The 14,758-nt window shown below is 45.7% G+C and overlaps 1 protein-coding gene across 3 annotated transcripts in view; it reads left to right on the plus strand.

The window, feature by feature from the left end:
• The window catches only part of UXS1 (UDP-glucuronate decarboxylase 1), a 474,798-nt gene extending 465,194 nt beyond the window's left edge, over positions 1 to 9,604 (plus strand). Inside the window, exons 15-16 of one of the 3 annotated variants that reach the window (XM_069636899.1) lie at positions 8,744 to 8,855; positions 8,961 to 9,604. In XM_069636899.1, the coding sequence (XP_069493000.1) occupies positions 8,744 to 8,855; positions 8,961 to 8,980 (132 nt within the window). In that variant the 3' untranslated portion in view covers positions 8,981 to 9,604. Of the gene's footprint in view, positions 1 to 8,743 lie in introns of all 3 variants that reach the window. The other 2 variants (XM_069636898.1, XM_069636900.1) reach the window with 2 other exon arrangements.
• Positions 9,605 to 14,758: the final 5,154 nt, after the last annotated feature.

Consider the following 14,758-nt stretch of genomic DNA (forward strand, 5'->3'; position numbering starts at 1 on the left):
AAGATTGTCTTACCTTAACAAACCTACTGTGTCTGCCGACAATCTGAAGACTTGTCAATTCCACTGGTCCAGCAGCCTGACACTGCATTTGGAAGCAGGAGTTTCGTTTTCTTCCTTGATTGAGCACACTTTTCAAAAGAACCCTGGGCCATCTCAGTGGTCCAGGGAGGCTCGAAGCTTCCCCTAGCAACCATGGTCCTCCCCTCTTCCCTACATTTTTCATAAAATTTGGCAAAGGAGATTTCCAAAATGCTCCATATAAATGGGTGTTTAGTCTTGCTTATTTGCAATTCAAAATAAAGCCAAGTTGAAAGGATGTGGAGGAAGATATTGGACCGGTCACAATTTAACAAGCGGGGAGAAAGGTTCAAGATGCTTGCTCTTCAAAATAGAACCGTTTTGTCCCTTTGGGTGGCGGTGCAATTGTGTACGCTGTACCTTTAGGATGTTCACATGTGAACATGCAAATCTCATAGGGATATGTATCATAGGCTTCTGAGATTTGCTGCATAAGACTAGTTCTTCCGCTTTGAAGTGCTTCCATTTGCTCTGAGCTTCACACCCAAGGTATTCACTAACATGACTGCAGTTTCTAGCCTTTTCAGGCAGAGCGTGTTCAACCTTAGAGATGTGGGAGAAATATGAACATCCTCTCAGGATATTGGTCTTATATACCAACAAGGCCTTTGGTGGTGGTGTTTAGCCCTATATTCATAATCGCCATGGCGGTTTTGGTCTTATTCGCTTTTAGATCACTTTCCATGCCTAACTATCAGAATCCATCTTAACTAAACTTTCACTAACCCTACAACTGTTACAATAGGGAGGCAGCAACCCTGCTGAGCTTGTGGAGTTTTCTCTAACCATGGAGCACTTTGCTCTAAGGATCCGTGGGAGGGGTGACATTCAGAGGGTTGGATGCCCATAAAGCGGCCCTCTATGCAGAAGTTCTACACTGTCTGCCCTGATGTGCGAACGGCAGGAGCTGGACTCTTGCTTCTCAGTTAATTGCACTAAATCTGTCGGATTAAACATCTCAAAGCTCCCACCAGAGATGGCACACTTGAAACTAAATTATCCATTTGGTTGGGCTGCCAAAGCATTTGATTATTTCAGGGTTAAAATGACCCCCTGCCCTTTAATTTGTTTAGTGCTCATTTTCATCCACTTTTTAGAGATTTCATAAATTACTTGGAGAGGTAAAATAAGAGATTTGTGGATGGGGCAAATAGCAGCTATAACTATGTAAATTGGCTACCCATACTCCGGTGTCTGCTCTTGGTGATTCCTGATCGGATTCTGGGGACCTCTATACATGTACTACCGCAGATATTGCTCACATTAATCTGGATTAAGAAAAGACAAAGGGTGCCTGGGAAGGTCCTGCTGAAGGCAGTCCAGATGGGAGATGGGAGATTCTGGGCTACCAGTTTAGAAAGTATATATACTGATCTCACAGCTCACACGTTTGATGCAAGATGGCTGGCCATTGAGCAACTGCCCACGGCAATTTCTTTATCACTTCTTCCTTTTTTGAGCAGCTTGGTCATCACCTGTGGGGTGGGGGGGGCCTTCACTCCTCCGCTGATGCCACCTTATATTATTGGGCAAGGGCTGTTGGTTGGGGTGTGGATGTTTGTGCTGCACCCTTTGTCCACGGGTTTGAGCAATCTGGATTTCTTACTGGGCATGTAGAAGAGGACTTTAAAATGTGTGAGTGGTTGGTCTTCCAACACTATCTCAGTTGTTTAAGCATTAAAGCCCATTGACATTTAAGGACTGCTCAAATGTTTGAATTTGGCTAGAATAAAAGACGTTTATCCATAAATGTGCATTAGATCTCTAATTCTGAAGTGAGGGGGTTGGGAGCCCAGCAAGCCATACCTCTAGAAATCTTGTTTAGGGATGGTATTGCAGAAAATGGGGGTGTTATGGCTTCATGGGCTGGCTATTACCAAGAAATGTCATTATTTGAGCAAGTGGATAGAGGACGTACATCGGATTCTTGGAGTTAAATATGGTGTTCTGCTCATACCTACGTGTATGTTGTATAGCACATGTCTAGCTCGAAAGCAGCAGTGCTGTGCATGAGTTCAAGGAACAGGAGGGCAGTTTAGTGTGTCGGAGTTGTGGTAGAACTGGGGCCTGAGTTACTTAAGTTGCTCATATTTCCCCTAGATGTACAATAAACAAACAATACGCATATTAACTTTGCAACAGTATTATTGCGCACCTGCTCAGCTTGACCAGTCTTCCTTCATTTCTTAAGTTGGGGAAATTGTGGTAGAGGGGAAATCTGAGTCACATGTATTTGTCCGGCCCAGAGGCGTGGACATTTGGAAAGTGGTCTTCTCTAAGATCAGACCTCTGGGGAATCCTGCTACCCTAGAACCCATTGGTTGGAATCTTGGGGGATGTATGTATATATAGACCATCCTCACTGTTTTGTTACTCATTGTTGATGCACTTCTTAATTTGATGCATGGTTCGTGTGGAGAGGGTGTAACGGCTACATGACTGAAAAAAATGTCATTGTGGTCCCTTGTTTTCGATAATGAGGCAACTGTTACTTGTTTTTGGACTATGGTGCATGTAATGAATCTAGTGTAAATTTTTCTTCACACTGTTTGTGCAACCTGTCCTTGAAATGAAGAAGCCCGAAAAAGACATTGGGCCTCATTACAAGTACTCCGGTCCGGAATTAACACTGCTGGTAAAACAATGCCGGCACAGTTTCCACGTCCGCCCAGTCATGACCCGCGGCCCCGGAAATAGCACCACCCCCATCCGCCACTGCGGAAATAAGTGTTCCGTTAAGTCAGTCTGCACGGAAACCCCTCCGTTACCGGCAACACGAAACACTGTGAGCATCACAACTAGCGCGGACACGGAAACACTGCCAGAAAAATGGCGCGAACATGACGTTAAACACTGCCTGCTGAACTGAATCAGGGCACAGGTGCACCACATCAGCCCAGCTGGTCCTAGCAGCCCACTGGGAGCCTACAAAAGGGCCACACCCAGCCCAACACAACACAGAACCATGCAGGCAGCAGCTCTAGTAGCACTGGGACTGGGCCTACTCAACCAACAGGCAGCACTGCACATGATGGCAGTAATGGCGCAGAGGAGGAGGAGGAGGAGGAGGCGGCGGCGCCGGCGGCATCCAGCCAACCCTGCACCTATGGCAAACCCCATTGTCCAGCCGGCCCAACCCCGCAGGCAGCCAGCAATACCACGCATCAGGGCCTCATCCTGGAACCTCACCCCAGGACAGATCCACACACTATACCGGCTGGACCGTGCAACAATACTGCACATCACCGCCATGATTGAGAACGACATCAGCAGCCAAATTGACACCCCCCCCCCTTCTGAAGATTGTGGCAGTACTGCATTTCCTTGGCACTGGCACCTATCAACACACGGTTGGTGAGCTGCACGGCATATCACAACCCTGTTTTTCAAAAATCCTGGTACAGGTACTGGATGCCCTGTTGCGCCATGTGTCGGAACACATAGCCCTACCCCGCACCCTCCCCAAGGTCATTGCCACCAAGTTGGCCTTCCATGCCATAGCAGGCATGCCAAATTGCATAGGCGCAGTTGACTGCACCCACGTTGAGCTGACAGTACCACGTGCAATTGAGCTGGTGTTCCGCAATAGGAAACAGTTTCACTCGTTGAATGTACAGATGGTATGTGATGCCATGCAACTGATTACACACTGCTGCGCATGTTTCCCAGGCTCAACCCATGACTGAATAGTACTGCGGAATTCCACGTTGCCATGGTACATGGAACGCTATGCCGGACAAAGCATATGGCTATTGGGTGAGTACAGCTGACAATGCACCAACCCTGTCGAAGTGGTGTGTGTGTCCAGGCCAATGAGCATTGTGAGTGTGCCGCTGTGACCGCACATGCATCACCCCCCCTTCCATCTGCCAAATACACAGCGGATACCAAACATCACAAAGGAAGACATGACGGGTCACCACAATGTGCCCGTGCACACCCTGCCACAGGCCATCCCGTCACTGTCCCATGAACCTTGTGCCACTGCAGACACCCACCCTCAAATGAAACACTGCCCTCAAAATGCACGAGATGCCTGTAAATGAGACGTCGTGCATCTACTACTTCAGTACAGTGGAGTCACTCTGCCATGTGTGGACAACACTGCACTGTGACATGCTCACAATCAAATGTCACCCGCAGGGCACAGTAGACATACACGTTAATGTGTTGGCCCATATCCAGTTTCCGACATACATTCTGATGCCCAATATACACCTCCAAACACTGCATGGCACATATGCATGAATGAACAATGATACAAGATTGCACAGCATCAGATGAGTACATGATGCCACAAACACTGATATGTTCCCCCATCTACATCCCATGTAGGTGATGCCGGATATGCACTCACGCCATGGATGATGACACCTGTACGGAGACCAAGGAACAGGCATGAAGAGGCATACAATAGGGCACATGTCCGCACACGTGGAATGATTGAGAGGACATTCGGACTGCTGAAGGCACGTTTCCGCTGTCTGAGCAGATCTGGCGGATCACTGCTGTACAGCCCAGTGAAGACGGGTAAAATCACGCTCGTATGTGCCATGCTGCACAATATATGCCTGCGCAGGAACATCCCAATGCCACCAGACGCAGATGAGGAAGATGGGGATGGGGATGGAGATGGGGATGGGATGGCACCACCTCCCCCTGGGGGTCCACTTGATGGCCAGAGAGCACGGAATGGCCTGATTCACATTTACTTTTGAGGCACAGCACATTCACAGCAATGCACGGACATGGTGACGACAATAAATGATTAGTTGCACTGCCAATTAAATGATCAATGTCCACACATGTATGTCTTGATTTCAAATGGTGATGTATTGATGTAAACACAACAGGGAAGGAGGTGCATTGGTTAGGGAAGCTGTACACCCGAGCCCACCCACCACCCAAACGTACCCACCCCCACCCAGGCCCCATTGTTCAAACCCCCAAAACTACCTCCCCCACCACCCAAACGTACCCACCCCTCTCACACCCTTCAAGTCCACATGTGTCCTGCACTGCCCCACACACATGCCATCACTTCCGTGTGCGCTTCTGTGCCTGTGCAACCTTGCCCGAGGGCCCCGTTAGACTACTCGAGCGCCTCCTTGGACTGGCAGTAGTGGAGCTGGATGGGGTGGTGGTGTTTGATGGCACTGAATCTGGTATTGATGGCATCCGTGCCAGATTTGCCTGTTGCCCAATCAACATGGCTTCTATGAGCCTGGAGGTGTTGTCATTTCCCTCCCGCACATGGCATGCAAGGGTGACTATTGTGCTTGCAAAGCGTCCAATAGACCTTGACAGGCGACGCACTGAGGTGCTATAGCTCTCCCTCTGCAGCCTAGATTCCTCAAGCTGCCTCTCCACCAGCTGGGTGAGGGTAGCCTGCTGCTCCTCCATCCGCTGCATGCGGGTATTCAGCTCGGCCATAGATGGGGTGGGTGACCTCATGGGACTCCTGAGTGAGGTGGGGCTGAACTCCAGCTGATGGAAGGAACCCATGTCCTCAAATGTGGGCATCTCCCCCTGTGGCCCAGTATCAGAGTGCTCTTGCGGGGCACTGTTATCACTACAGGCCGCCCCCTCCGCAGTGCTGCAGCCTTCTGTGTTGGGTTGGGTGGCCATGATGGGTTCCCGTGGCACCTGTCTTGCCTCAGGCAGTGTGGAGACGGTGGGGATGTCGGTAGTGGTGGGCAGCAAATCTGTTGCAGTTGGTAATGTGGGCAGAGATGCCGAACTGCCGGCAGCATCCTCTTGTGTTGTGGCGGTGGCTTGGGCACTTGCCAGTGCAGATTGCCTGGCCTGTTGTGCAGTATCACTGTCACTTGATACGGCTGTGGGGACACAAAGGACATGCAATTAGTGTTGTGGTGGTGGCTGATGGGTGCATCACATGCGTCATACAGGTTGGACATTGAATAGTGTTAGTTACATGCATCTGATTGCTGGGGGTATGCATTTTTCTGATGTCGGTTGCCCTACGGATCATGTGTCCTATGGGCCAGTCATGCACTGCTGGGGGGTGGGGGGGTTGTTAATGGGTCCTATGGGCCAGTCATGCACTGCTGGGGGGGCGGGTTGTTGATGGGTCCTATGGGCCAGTACTGCCATACATATTCTCATATGGCATTTAGGTTTCACCACTTACCAGCATCTGCAGGTGGGCTCACTCCTGCCTCAGCCTCCCCGATACCATGGATGCCCTCAAGGTGGAGGACACTGCTGCAACGCTCCTCCCATGCTTGCAGCCTCAGTGGGGAAGGGGGTCCTCCGCCTGTACCACTGCTGCGTTGGCGGTGTGTGGATATCGGGTTGCGTACCCTCAGCTTGAGGTTGCCCCACCGCTTGTGGCAGTCCTTGACGTTCCGCAATGTCACGCCCACAGCGGTGCACTTGCGTGCTGCTTCCGCCCACACTTCCTTCCTCCGCTGCTGTGTGGCACGCCGTTGATCGGCGCTGAACAGCATCTCTGCATTCTCCACAATGTGCTCCACCAGGACAGTTAGCTCCCCCTCACTGAAGCGCTGTTTGCGCTGCCTCTGAGCTGGAATCCTGGCAGACATGCTGGTGGTTCTTTTTGCCTTCTCACAGTATGGATTGTGCTTGTGCTGACTCTGGATGGCAACGGATTGTGCTTTTATATGATGGCCGCCTCTGTTTCCTGTTTTGGCGATCATGGTATTTCCGTGTCCGTGGCGACGGAGGCGGACACGGGTTTTGCACTACTTGTGGCAGCACCATGTCCATTTACGTGACTTTTTCCGTGATGGCGGTAACAAAGTTTCCGCGTCCGTGTGGTGCGCGTGACTGACAACATGTAATCGGACGGTCTTTCCGCAACCTTGCGGACACGGAAACGTTTTTAGCGCCATCACGGATTTACCGCGGTTTGGCCCTGGCAGATTGTAATGAGGCCCATTGATGCTATACACAGAGTAATGGATACCAGGTGTGCTGAAACATTTTGTAAATTGGGGGGCGTGGAGTATGGTTCTGTGTGAATTGTCTTCCTTATGTGGTAGCAGTGTTGCTCATTTGAGTGATTTTGTACAAGATAGAAGTGTTGTATGTGGACAAAATCATGCAATCATTCTAAAAACAGAAGGGTCTGATTGAGCAAATCAGTGAAGCGCACATTCCAGCAATCCAAGAAAAGTATTTTATATCTAAAGCATGCCAGAGTTAATAGTGGATCCCGAATATGTCAGAGTGTAACATCCAAATGCGCTTGACAGCTTTTGATAAAAAAAATAGCCTTTTTCGATCAGTAACGGGGTGGCACTCTTTATTGGTTCGGAGGCGGGTTGTAACAAACTTGGGTTGAAGGTTTCTATTGATTTCACATCATTTTGTTGGGGGTGAAAAGAAGATGACAAGTGAATATAATGGAAAACAATGTGATCATTGAGTGAGGCAGGGCCCATATATCTATTTTTGTTAGTGCTTTTGTACATTGGACATGTGTTCCGCAAGAACAATAGTAATTTGAATTTTTAAGCCTATGTGCATTGGTATTACCTCGTACCTTTTGTGGGAGCCCCTCTATTGAGAACAAACATGAACGTGGATCAAACAACTGTTTTATAGAATTTCTTTGCTTTGTAAAACTGGGGATTTCACCATAAGTAAACCAGGGTAAACAAGACGTTGACCCCCTTGCTCATTGTGATTGTGAGAGACTCCGCTTCACCTCACTGAGAAGACCCAACAAGGATGAAACATGTGTGTGGGGTTGCTGATGGTACTCTTATTCAGATGAGAATTGCCTAGCAATTGCCTAGAAATTGGGGAGTTTGAGAGGAACTAGGGACCAAGTTAAGAGCACAAACGTTTTCTCGTAGCCGTATCTATTCAATGGGATAACTGTGGCTACAAAAGAAAACAAGATCGGGAATGAAAGTCATCACCGGCCCTGGCAAGTGGGCCCAAAAGCAGAGGAACATGTGCAGTGGCCACGACCGAAGGCCATGGCTAGTGGTCCGGTAGTGTTTTAAAATAAAGTGGGCATGGCCAAAGGCTGTGCACATTCGCCAGGGCCAAAGGCCCTGGATAGAGTGCTCGAAAGACATGGAAAGTGGCCACAGCCACCTAGTAGGTGTAAAAGAAACCTATTGAGGGAACATACACAGTGGACATGGCTGAAGGCCGTGGCCAATGGCACACAAAGTATCTATGGTATAACAAAACCCTTGAAATTCACTGAAAAATGTAAAGTTTAGTTAAGTTGACCAGATTGCTCGCTACAAAAACCTTGAAATTCAGCCTATGTGGTAAAACTGCTTAACTTGGCGCGTTCACGTTGCAAAGCACATGAGCACATACATACTATAAGCAAAAGGAGTCACAATGACATACAAAATGGCATTATCGGAGGCATAGCATTATGGGGGACATCAACGGGAAAACTCAGAGTTAAGCCGGTCATGACTTCCCACATCTGCTAAATTTCAAGGGTTTTGTTGCGATAAATCTGGTCAACTTTACTTTTTTCAGTGAAAATAAATATATTTAAAGTTTCATGTAGGTTGGAAAGCATGGTTTGAAGGAAGACTGTCAATTTAGTTTAGAAACGCTAATATACAGTGTGATATCTAAGCATTCTGTAGATTTCTTAGACGTGTTACCCTAATATGTAAATCATTTTTCCTCTTCTTTTTTCCAGGTCCCATTAGAAGAAGGCCTGAATAAAACAATCCATTATTTTGGGAAAGAACTCGAATTTCAGGCAAACAATCAATACATCCCAAAACCGAAACCAGCAAGAATAAAAAAAGGTAGAACAAGACAAAACTGAACAATCCATATCACAGGACAGGGCGCCTGTGTGACGTTTTCCAGGATGTAATTTTTCCTTTTTTTTCCCCCCTCTTAAACAAAAGACTTCTATCAGGTGTCATGAAGAAGAAACTGGAATTTCATCCTGAAGCTTGCATTAAAGAAATGAATGTGCCTAAAAAACAAAACTGCAAACCTTGCCTTGCACTTTTTAAACCTTGTCTTTTTATGTACACTAGGTTAGCATCATCTTCCCAAGTCTCTTCAGGTGTTCATTTTTTTTTTTTATCTTGCCGTGATGTCATTTTGTTGTGACTGTCTGTGGACAGTTTTATTTACTGGTTTCTTTTTGAAGCTAAAGATGATAGATACATGGAATGGAAAAAATACCAGTTTATTTATGAAACAAAAATGGGTACTAAAATAAGACGTTATTCTATGCATACTGCAGGGAAGCTGCCATTGCAGCACTGTCAGGATAGTGAGACACTGGCATTCATTTCCTAGTGTATCTAGTTATTAAGGAGTGAAAGGACTTAAGTTGGCGAGCTTGACGTTGTTCTTTGAATCAGGAGTGTTAAAAGGTCTAAAAGTGACTGCGTTTTGGGATGTCACCATTGTTTTCATTGGTAATCATGGGGTGGGATATTTGAAATCACTACTGTGTTGTGTGTTCTATGGAAAAGAAAGTTTATTGTATTGTTTACTTGTGTTTGAATATGCTATTTTAATAAAATATGGAAACCAACCACTTAGTGTTGTCTTCCACTTTTAATTGTAGGTTTTTGAAACTTGTTTTAACTTTGCATCCTATAATGACTACTAAAAATATCCACATTTTCCCTGCATGGTATTTGCGATTGCATTGGCTTTCGTGTCAGGTTGGAACATCACAGGTCCATTTACCCTGGATTGCAGATGGGTTAATTCTTCCAAGATCATACAATAAGCACCAACATGCACGGCGTGTCATTAACATTTTGATCACCTGCCTCACTAACGGAACAAAATGCCATAGAAAAATGCCCATAGGCACCCCTACAAATACATGGCGTACAAGCCACTTCTACAAAGTCAACCTAATATTCTGAACATAAAAATAGAAAGTAAACCTTTTCCCAATCTTGGAAGACAATGAGACAGGATGCTGCCCTCTGCTTTTAGCCACATAGCTCCACAGATGAGTTTGGTCTAATGGCCGCCATATCTTAAGATGAACCTTTAGGGAAAAATGCTCCTTTCTACTTGTAAGGAAGTCTAGATTACAAAAAGGAACCAGTTTTCGACTTCAAATATTTTCTTTGTCCCAATTTGTACGTCCCAAAAATACTTTACTTACAGCTTCACAAAGGGAATAAGGGACTCTGACTTCAAAAAATATATCTGCATTCCTGCCAGTTTGCTTGCTTGTCTCTGAGGTTTTTGGATTGGAATACACAGAGCTTCCTTCCCTCCCAAAATTGATATGTTCATTTGTTGGTGGGTGATGATTTGTTTGAAAGAAATAGAAATGTTTTTGTGAGGAAGAATATGCAATTTACGGAAGGTTTCAAATACATTTCTTTGAATAAAAGCAAATAATTTATAATGTCATAATCAGTAGGAATTTAAAACTGACGGTTAAACATATTAAAAAATATATCATTATAGAGTACTAGGAAACAAACTGAACAAATAAATTGACTTTTTGTTTGGCTTGTTTTGTCTAGAAAGTAGACTCCGCTTTGTAGGGTATGATGAAAGGTAAAGCGTTGGGGGGGGGGGGGGGGGGTTGATTTCCACACCCTCTTAAAAGTTAAAGTTGATCATTTTTGGTAAGGTGAAACATGCAACATGGGTTTGATACCGCGTCTGGCTCTTGGAAGCTGGAAAAGTCTGGCAGTACGCTCAAAATAAAACACCAATTACTAAAGACTTACATTTGTAGACTTTACAGTGGACTGGTACTAAGAAAATAATTGTCTGTTTTGCAGTACAATAGACTTTCCACTGTAGGCTGTCCCTCTGTTTAGCCACTTGCCACCCTGCCCCCAACCCATTCCTGGTGGCTAAGCTAATCCACTTACTCCTGCTTTCTTGCTCATCTCCCATCTATCTGCAACATTGGCCTCTGCTTTGACTATTCACTGAAGACTACTCCTCATTTACTCTGCATCTATACAAATATTTTCCAGACTTGGGCTATACAGGAACTTGAAATACAATGGGGTGCTTTAGAACGTTTCCACAGTTTAACCATGCCCTCTGCTTCACAGGAAATGTCACCGGTTTTCTATGAAGGTGCTTTCCACAGCATCAATATTACACTTTTCTTCTCAGTGTAGGTGTTATAACGTGTAATTGTTTAATATATTTCCACATTTGTTTGTTCATGCGGGGGTCAACAAAAACTGGGTTTGAAATTATGTAGATGCTTTAACAGATGTCCTTTACAGTCCGGCGCTAACCAGCTATGTCTGAGGGGAGTGGCTAACCATTTTTGTGAAGAAGCAAATAGCAGCGCCATTTCGTGTGCCTGTTGGGTCCCAGTGACAAGTGATCCTGAGGGCTGAGACCCAGTGCTGACCAAGGATTGAGTCTGCAGGAGAGCGTAGCTTGGGAGGCATTAAGAAATATGTTTTCCTTCACTGTGGCAGTGTTGGGATGGAAATGAGTTTACCCCCCGCCCCCCTAGGCGCTTTAAGGTGAGACGAATACCGTATGAAGTTGTGTAGTGTGAATAGGATATCATAAATGAGGAATAAGTTTGAGTAACATCCATCAGAACATTACAAAAAAGGTAAGTCGTGTTCTTCCAGTTGAAACAAATTACAGCGACAATGCATATTTGGAATACATTGAAAATCCTATTGTTGCACATATAGGTCGTATTGTGGAGCAATACCAAGGAGATTTATTAAGGTAAAGATGATAAACTCACAAAAGACAACTTAAATTGCAAACTTTGTTTATTCCAAGAACAGATTAGAGTTGTGTAGGAATCTAGTAAGCCCCACACTGATTTAATAGCCAATCTGTGTTCTGGGTTCATAGGTAAACCTGCAGGATTTGATATATGATATGATGATGTGATAGTTTATTTATATAGCACCTCTACACAATGTGTTTCAAAGCGCTTCAAGGCAAGGGAGGGAACGAGGGAAAATACAATGACATTCTTACAGGCCATGAATAGTAAGGATGTGGAATTAACGATCCTACTCGGCCTGACAACATTTCAGATGGTGCAAGAGCTAAGACATAGATAAGGGAGGGGGAGAGTGGGAAGGAAATGTAAACAGACTGGCAACTACCGTACCAGGCCTGACGACATTTCTGGTAGAGCTGGAGAAAAACAAGAGGTGAGGGAGAGGGGTGCAGAAAGATAGGGGAGGAACAAAACAAGCGACTATCATACTAGGCCTGAGGACATTTCAGATGGTGCTGGAGGGGTGTCGGGAGGAAAAACCAGTAAGGGGCGGGGGGAGGAGACAGACGAGTTTGCTATCATACTAGGTCCAGGGACAATTCTAATAGAGTAAGTGCACAGAAGACAGTAAGGGGGGAGATAGGAAAAGGGAGAAGGGAAGGGAGGAGAGAACAGAGAGTTAGCAGTCAAAAGAGTGGAGAAGCAAGAGGGGAGAGTGAATACAATTGCAGAAGTCAGTAGTAACACATAGTGTTGCAAGCAAGGATACAAGATGAAGATGGGAACATCATGATTCAGGGCCACCAGTACAAGATGCAAAGGAAGTCCAGCATGAGAGTTGAGAAAGGGTGATGCACTGTGAATGAATGAAGTCCATAAAGTCAAATTCAGCATTGGCCACAAGACGGTGATGGTGAAACCAGAATTTATCAGGACAGACTCTTGCAGAAGTAGGCTTGAGGGGGGTTAGGAGATTGCAGGGTAGAAGAATTGGGCAAAACAGGCAACACCTGTGTGTGAGAATTTTTGGGGGGCACAAGGGAACATCAGGGGGGGACCAGAGGGGGTGGGGATGGCCTGTGAGGACAGAGGGAGTAAGACAAGTTGGTGCATGCTTACCTGCTGTCCGAGCAGGGGGTCGAGCCCTAGGACCTCCTGGTCCGAACAGGTCCAAACAGGAATTGCCCTTTTCTTCATCTGCCCTTTGCTTTGGACGCCCTTGATCTAAAAGTTAAGAGAAGGAAGAGGCAGGGCTAAGAAGGTGGATGATGCTTAGGCCAGGTGACCTAGATCCACTTGCACCTGCTCCCCATTTGCAAAGGAAAAGAGGCTGTAGGGCTCCTTAAGTAGGGAAAAAGAGCGGCAGGCAGGAAGGCACCAGGTGGGCGGGGCTTGCTAAGTGGTGAAAAAGAGTGGCAGGCAGGAAGGCACCAGGTGGGCGGTGCTTAGGCCAGGTGACCTAGATCCACTTGAACCTGCTCCCCATCTGCCATTGATGGCACTTCTGGGATTTGATGTCCTCACTCTGAAATATGCCTAAGAGCAGTAGACCTAGTCTTCTTGATGATGACGTTGGATCAATATTCATTCTAACGAGCTTGACTTGCATGTGAATGGCTCTAAATAATAATTTGGGCAATGAATGAAGTAAATGATGTGCCAAATGGTATGTTCTTTGGATGAAGGTCCTTCGGAAGACCATCGTCTGTCCAAGCATGAAAATAAAAAGGCATTACATTGCATGCAAATGGTAATAAGAATTCAGTGACTATTCAATTAGCAGAGATGACTAGTTTAAAACTTTAGAAAAAAATCATGCAGCGCTTTGTGTTCAGGCACAGAGATGACGTCTATGTCGCTGACTGTGAAAGATGGACCAAATTATTCCTGGGACTCTGCTGTATTCTATGGGTTTCAGCCCAGAAGGGGCATGGATATTGGTCTTTCAACCCCTAGGGCAACTGTATACAGTTGAGGGTTTTGCTATACCTTGCTTGCAGAACACATGCACACTGAATAACGTGCATTCAAATGCAAATTACCTGCACAGTTCTTGGATATGTCAAAGACCTATTAAGTGCATGTCCTCTTGTCTGTACCATCGGGTTATTGCAGTGCAAATGTTTTAAATGGTATACAAACGAGATGGTGGTAATACGTAAACACAACACGAAATCAACATGCACACTGAGTCATATTTGTGTTGCAACGCACGTCCACCCAACGGATGGACCCTCTGGTAGGTTCTGTATAAATGGCAATATATCAGCGAGAATGACAAGGTAACAATATCCTGAAATAATATTGTGAAACCTATTTTATGAAAAACATTGCTTACTTACAAATCAGTCTAAATGGGAGTATATGGGTGAAGAGCTCATCCATGAAAAGCATATCATGAAGTAGCATCAAAGTATGTGATGTATAGGACCTGCCAGTGTTATTTTTCAGCAGTCTTCTGAGAGTTTATGCTTTAATTATGCCTGTAAATTGAATTAAAGTAGTGCCTTTGCATATGTTACTTGCACTTAAGTCATGTTACAAACAAGTACTAACAAAGGAGGATGTTTTGATTTTGTTTATGTATTATTCAATGTAATGCAAGTGGTCTTGTATAGCGCCCGTCTGGGGGGTTCATTAGTGGTATCTTTTTGTACCTGTGGGTGCAAAAGATGCTTTGTATTTGTAGGGGTTTTCCTAACACCCACTGTTTGGGTTGTTATTGTGTTTGCTCTTCGAATAAGCAGACAGGTTTAACTCTCCCAGCTGCAAATTGGGTCTTGGGGGGGGGGATGTTTCTATTTCTCTAGCCTAATGAGGTGCTTGCCTCCCGTGTTGCCTGGAACATGGGGCTTTTGGTTTCATGAAAGGGAGTCTGAGTGCCTAATATAACAGGCACCCATCCCCGGTATAGCTGAATGCCTTGAAACGTGAGTGGACAGTGCCAAGAGCTCCCTGCTCTCCAGCAAGCCACCTGCCGGCAATTTTCTCATA

This window comes from Ambystoma mexicanum, chromosome 7p (genome assembly GCF_040938575.1).
Source record: "Ambystoma mexicanum isolate Mex_15411 chromosome 7p, UKY_AmexF1_1, whole genome shotgun sequence".
NCBI classification, from domain to species: domain Eukaryota; kingdom Metazoa; phylum Chordata; class Amphibia; order Caudata; family Ambystomatidae; genus Ambystoma; species Ambystoma mexicanum.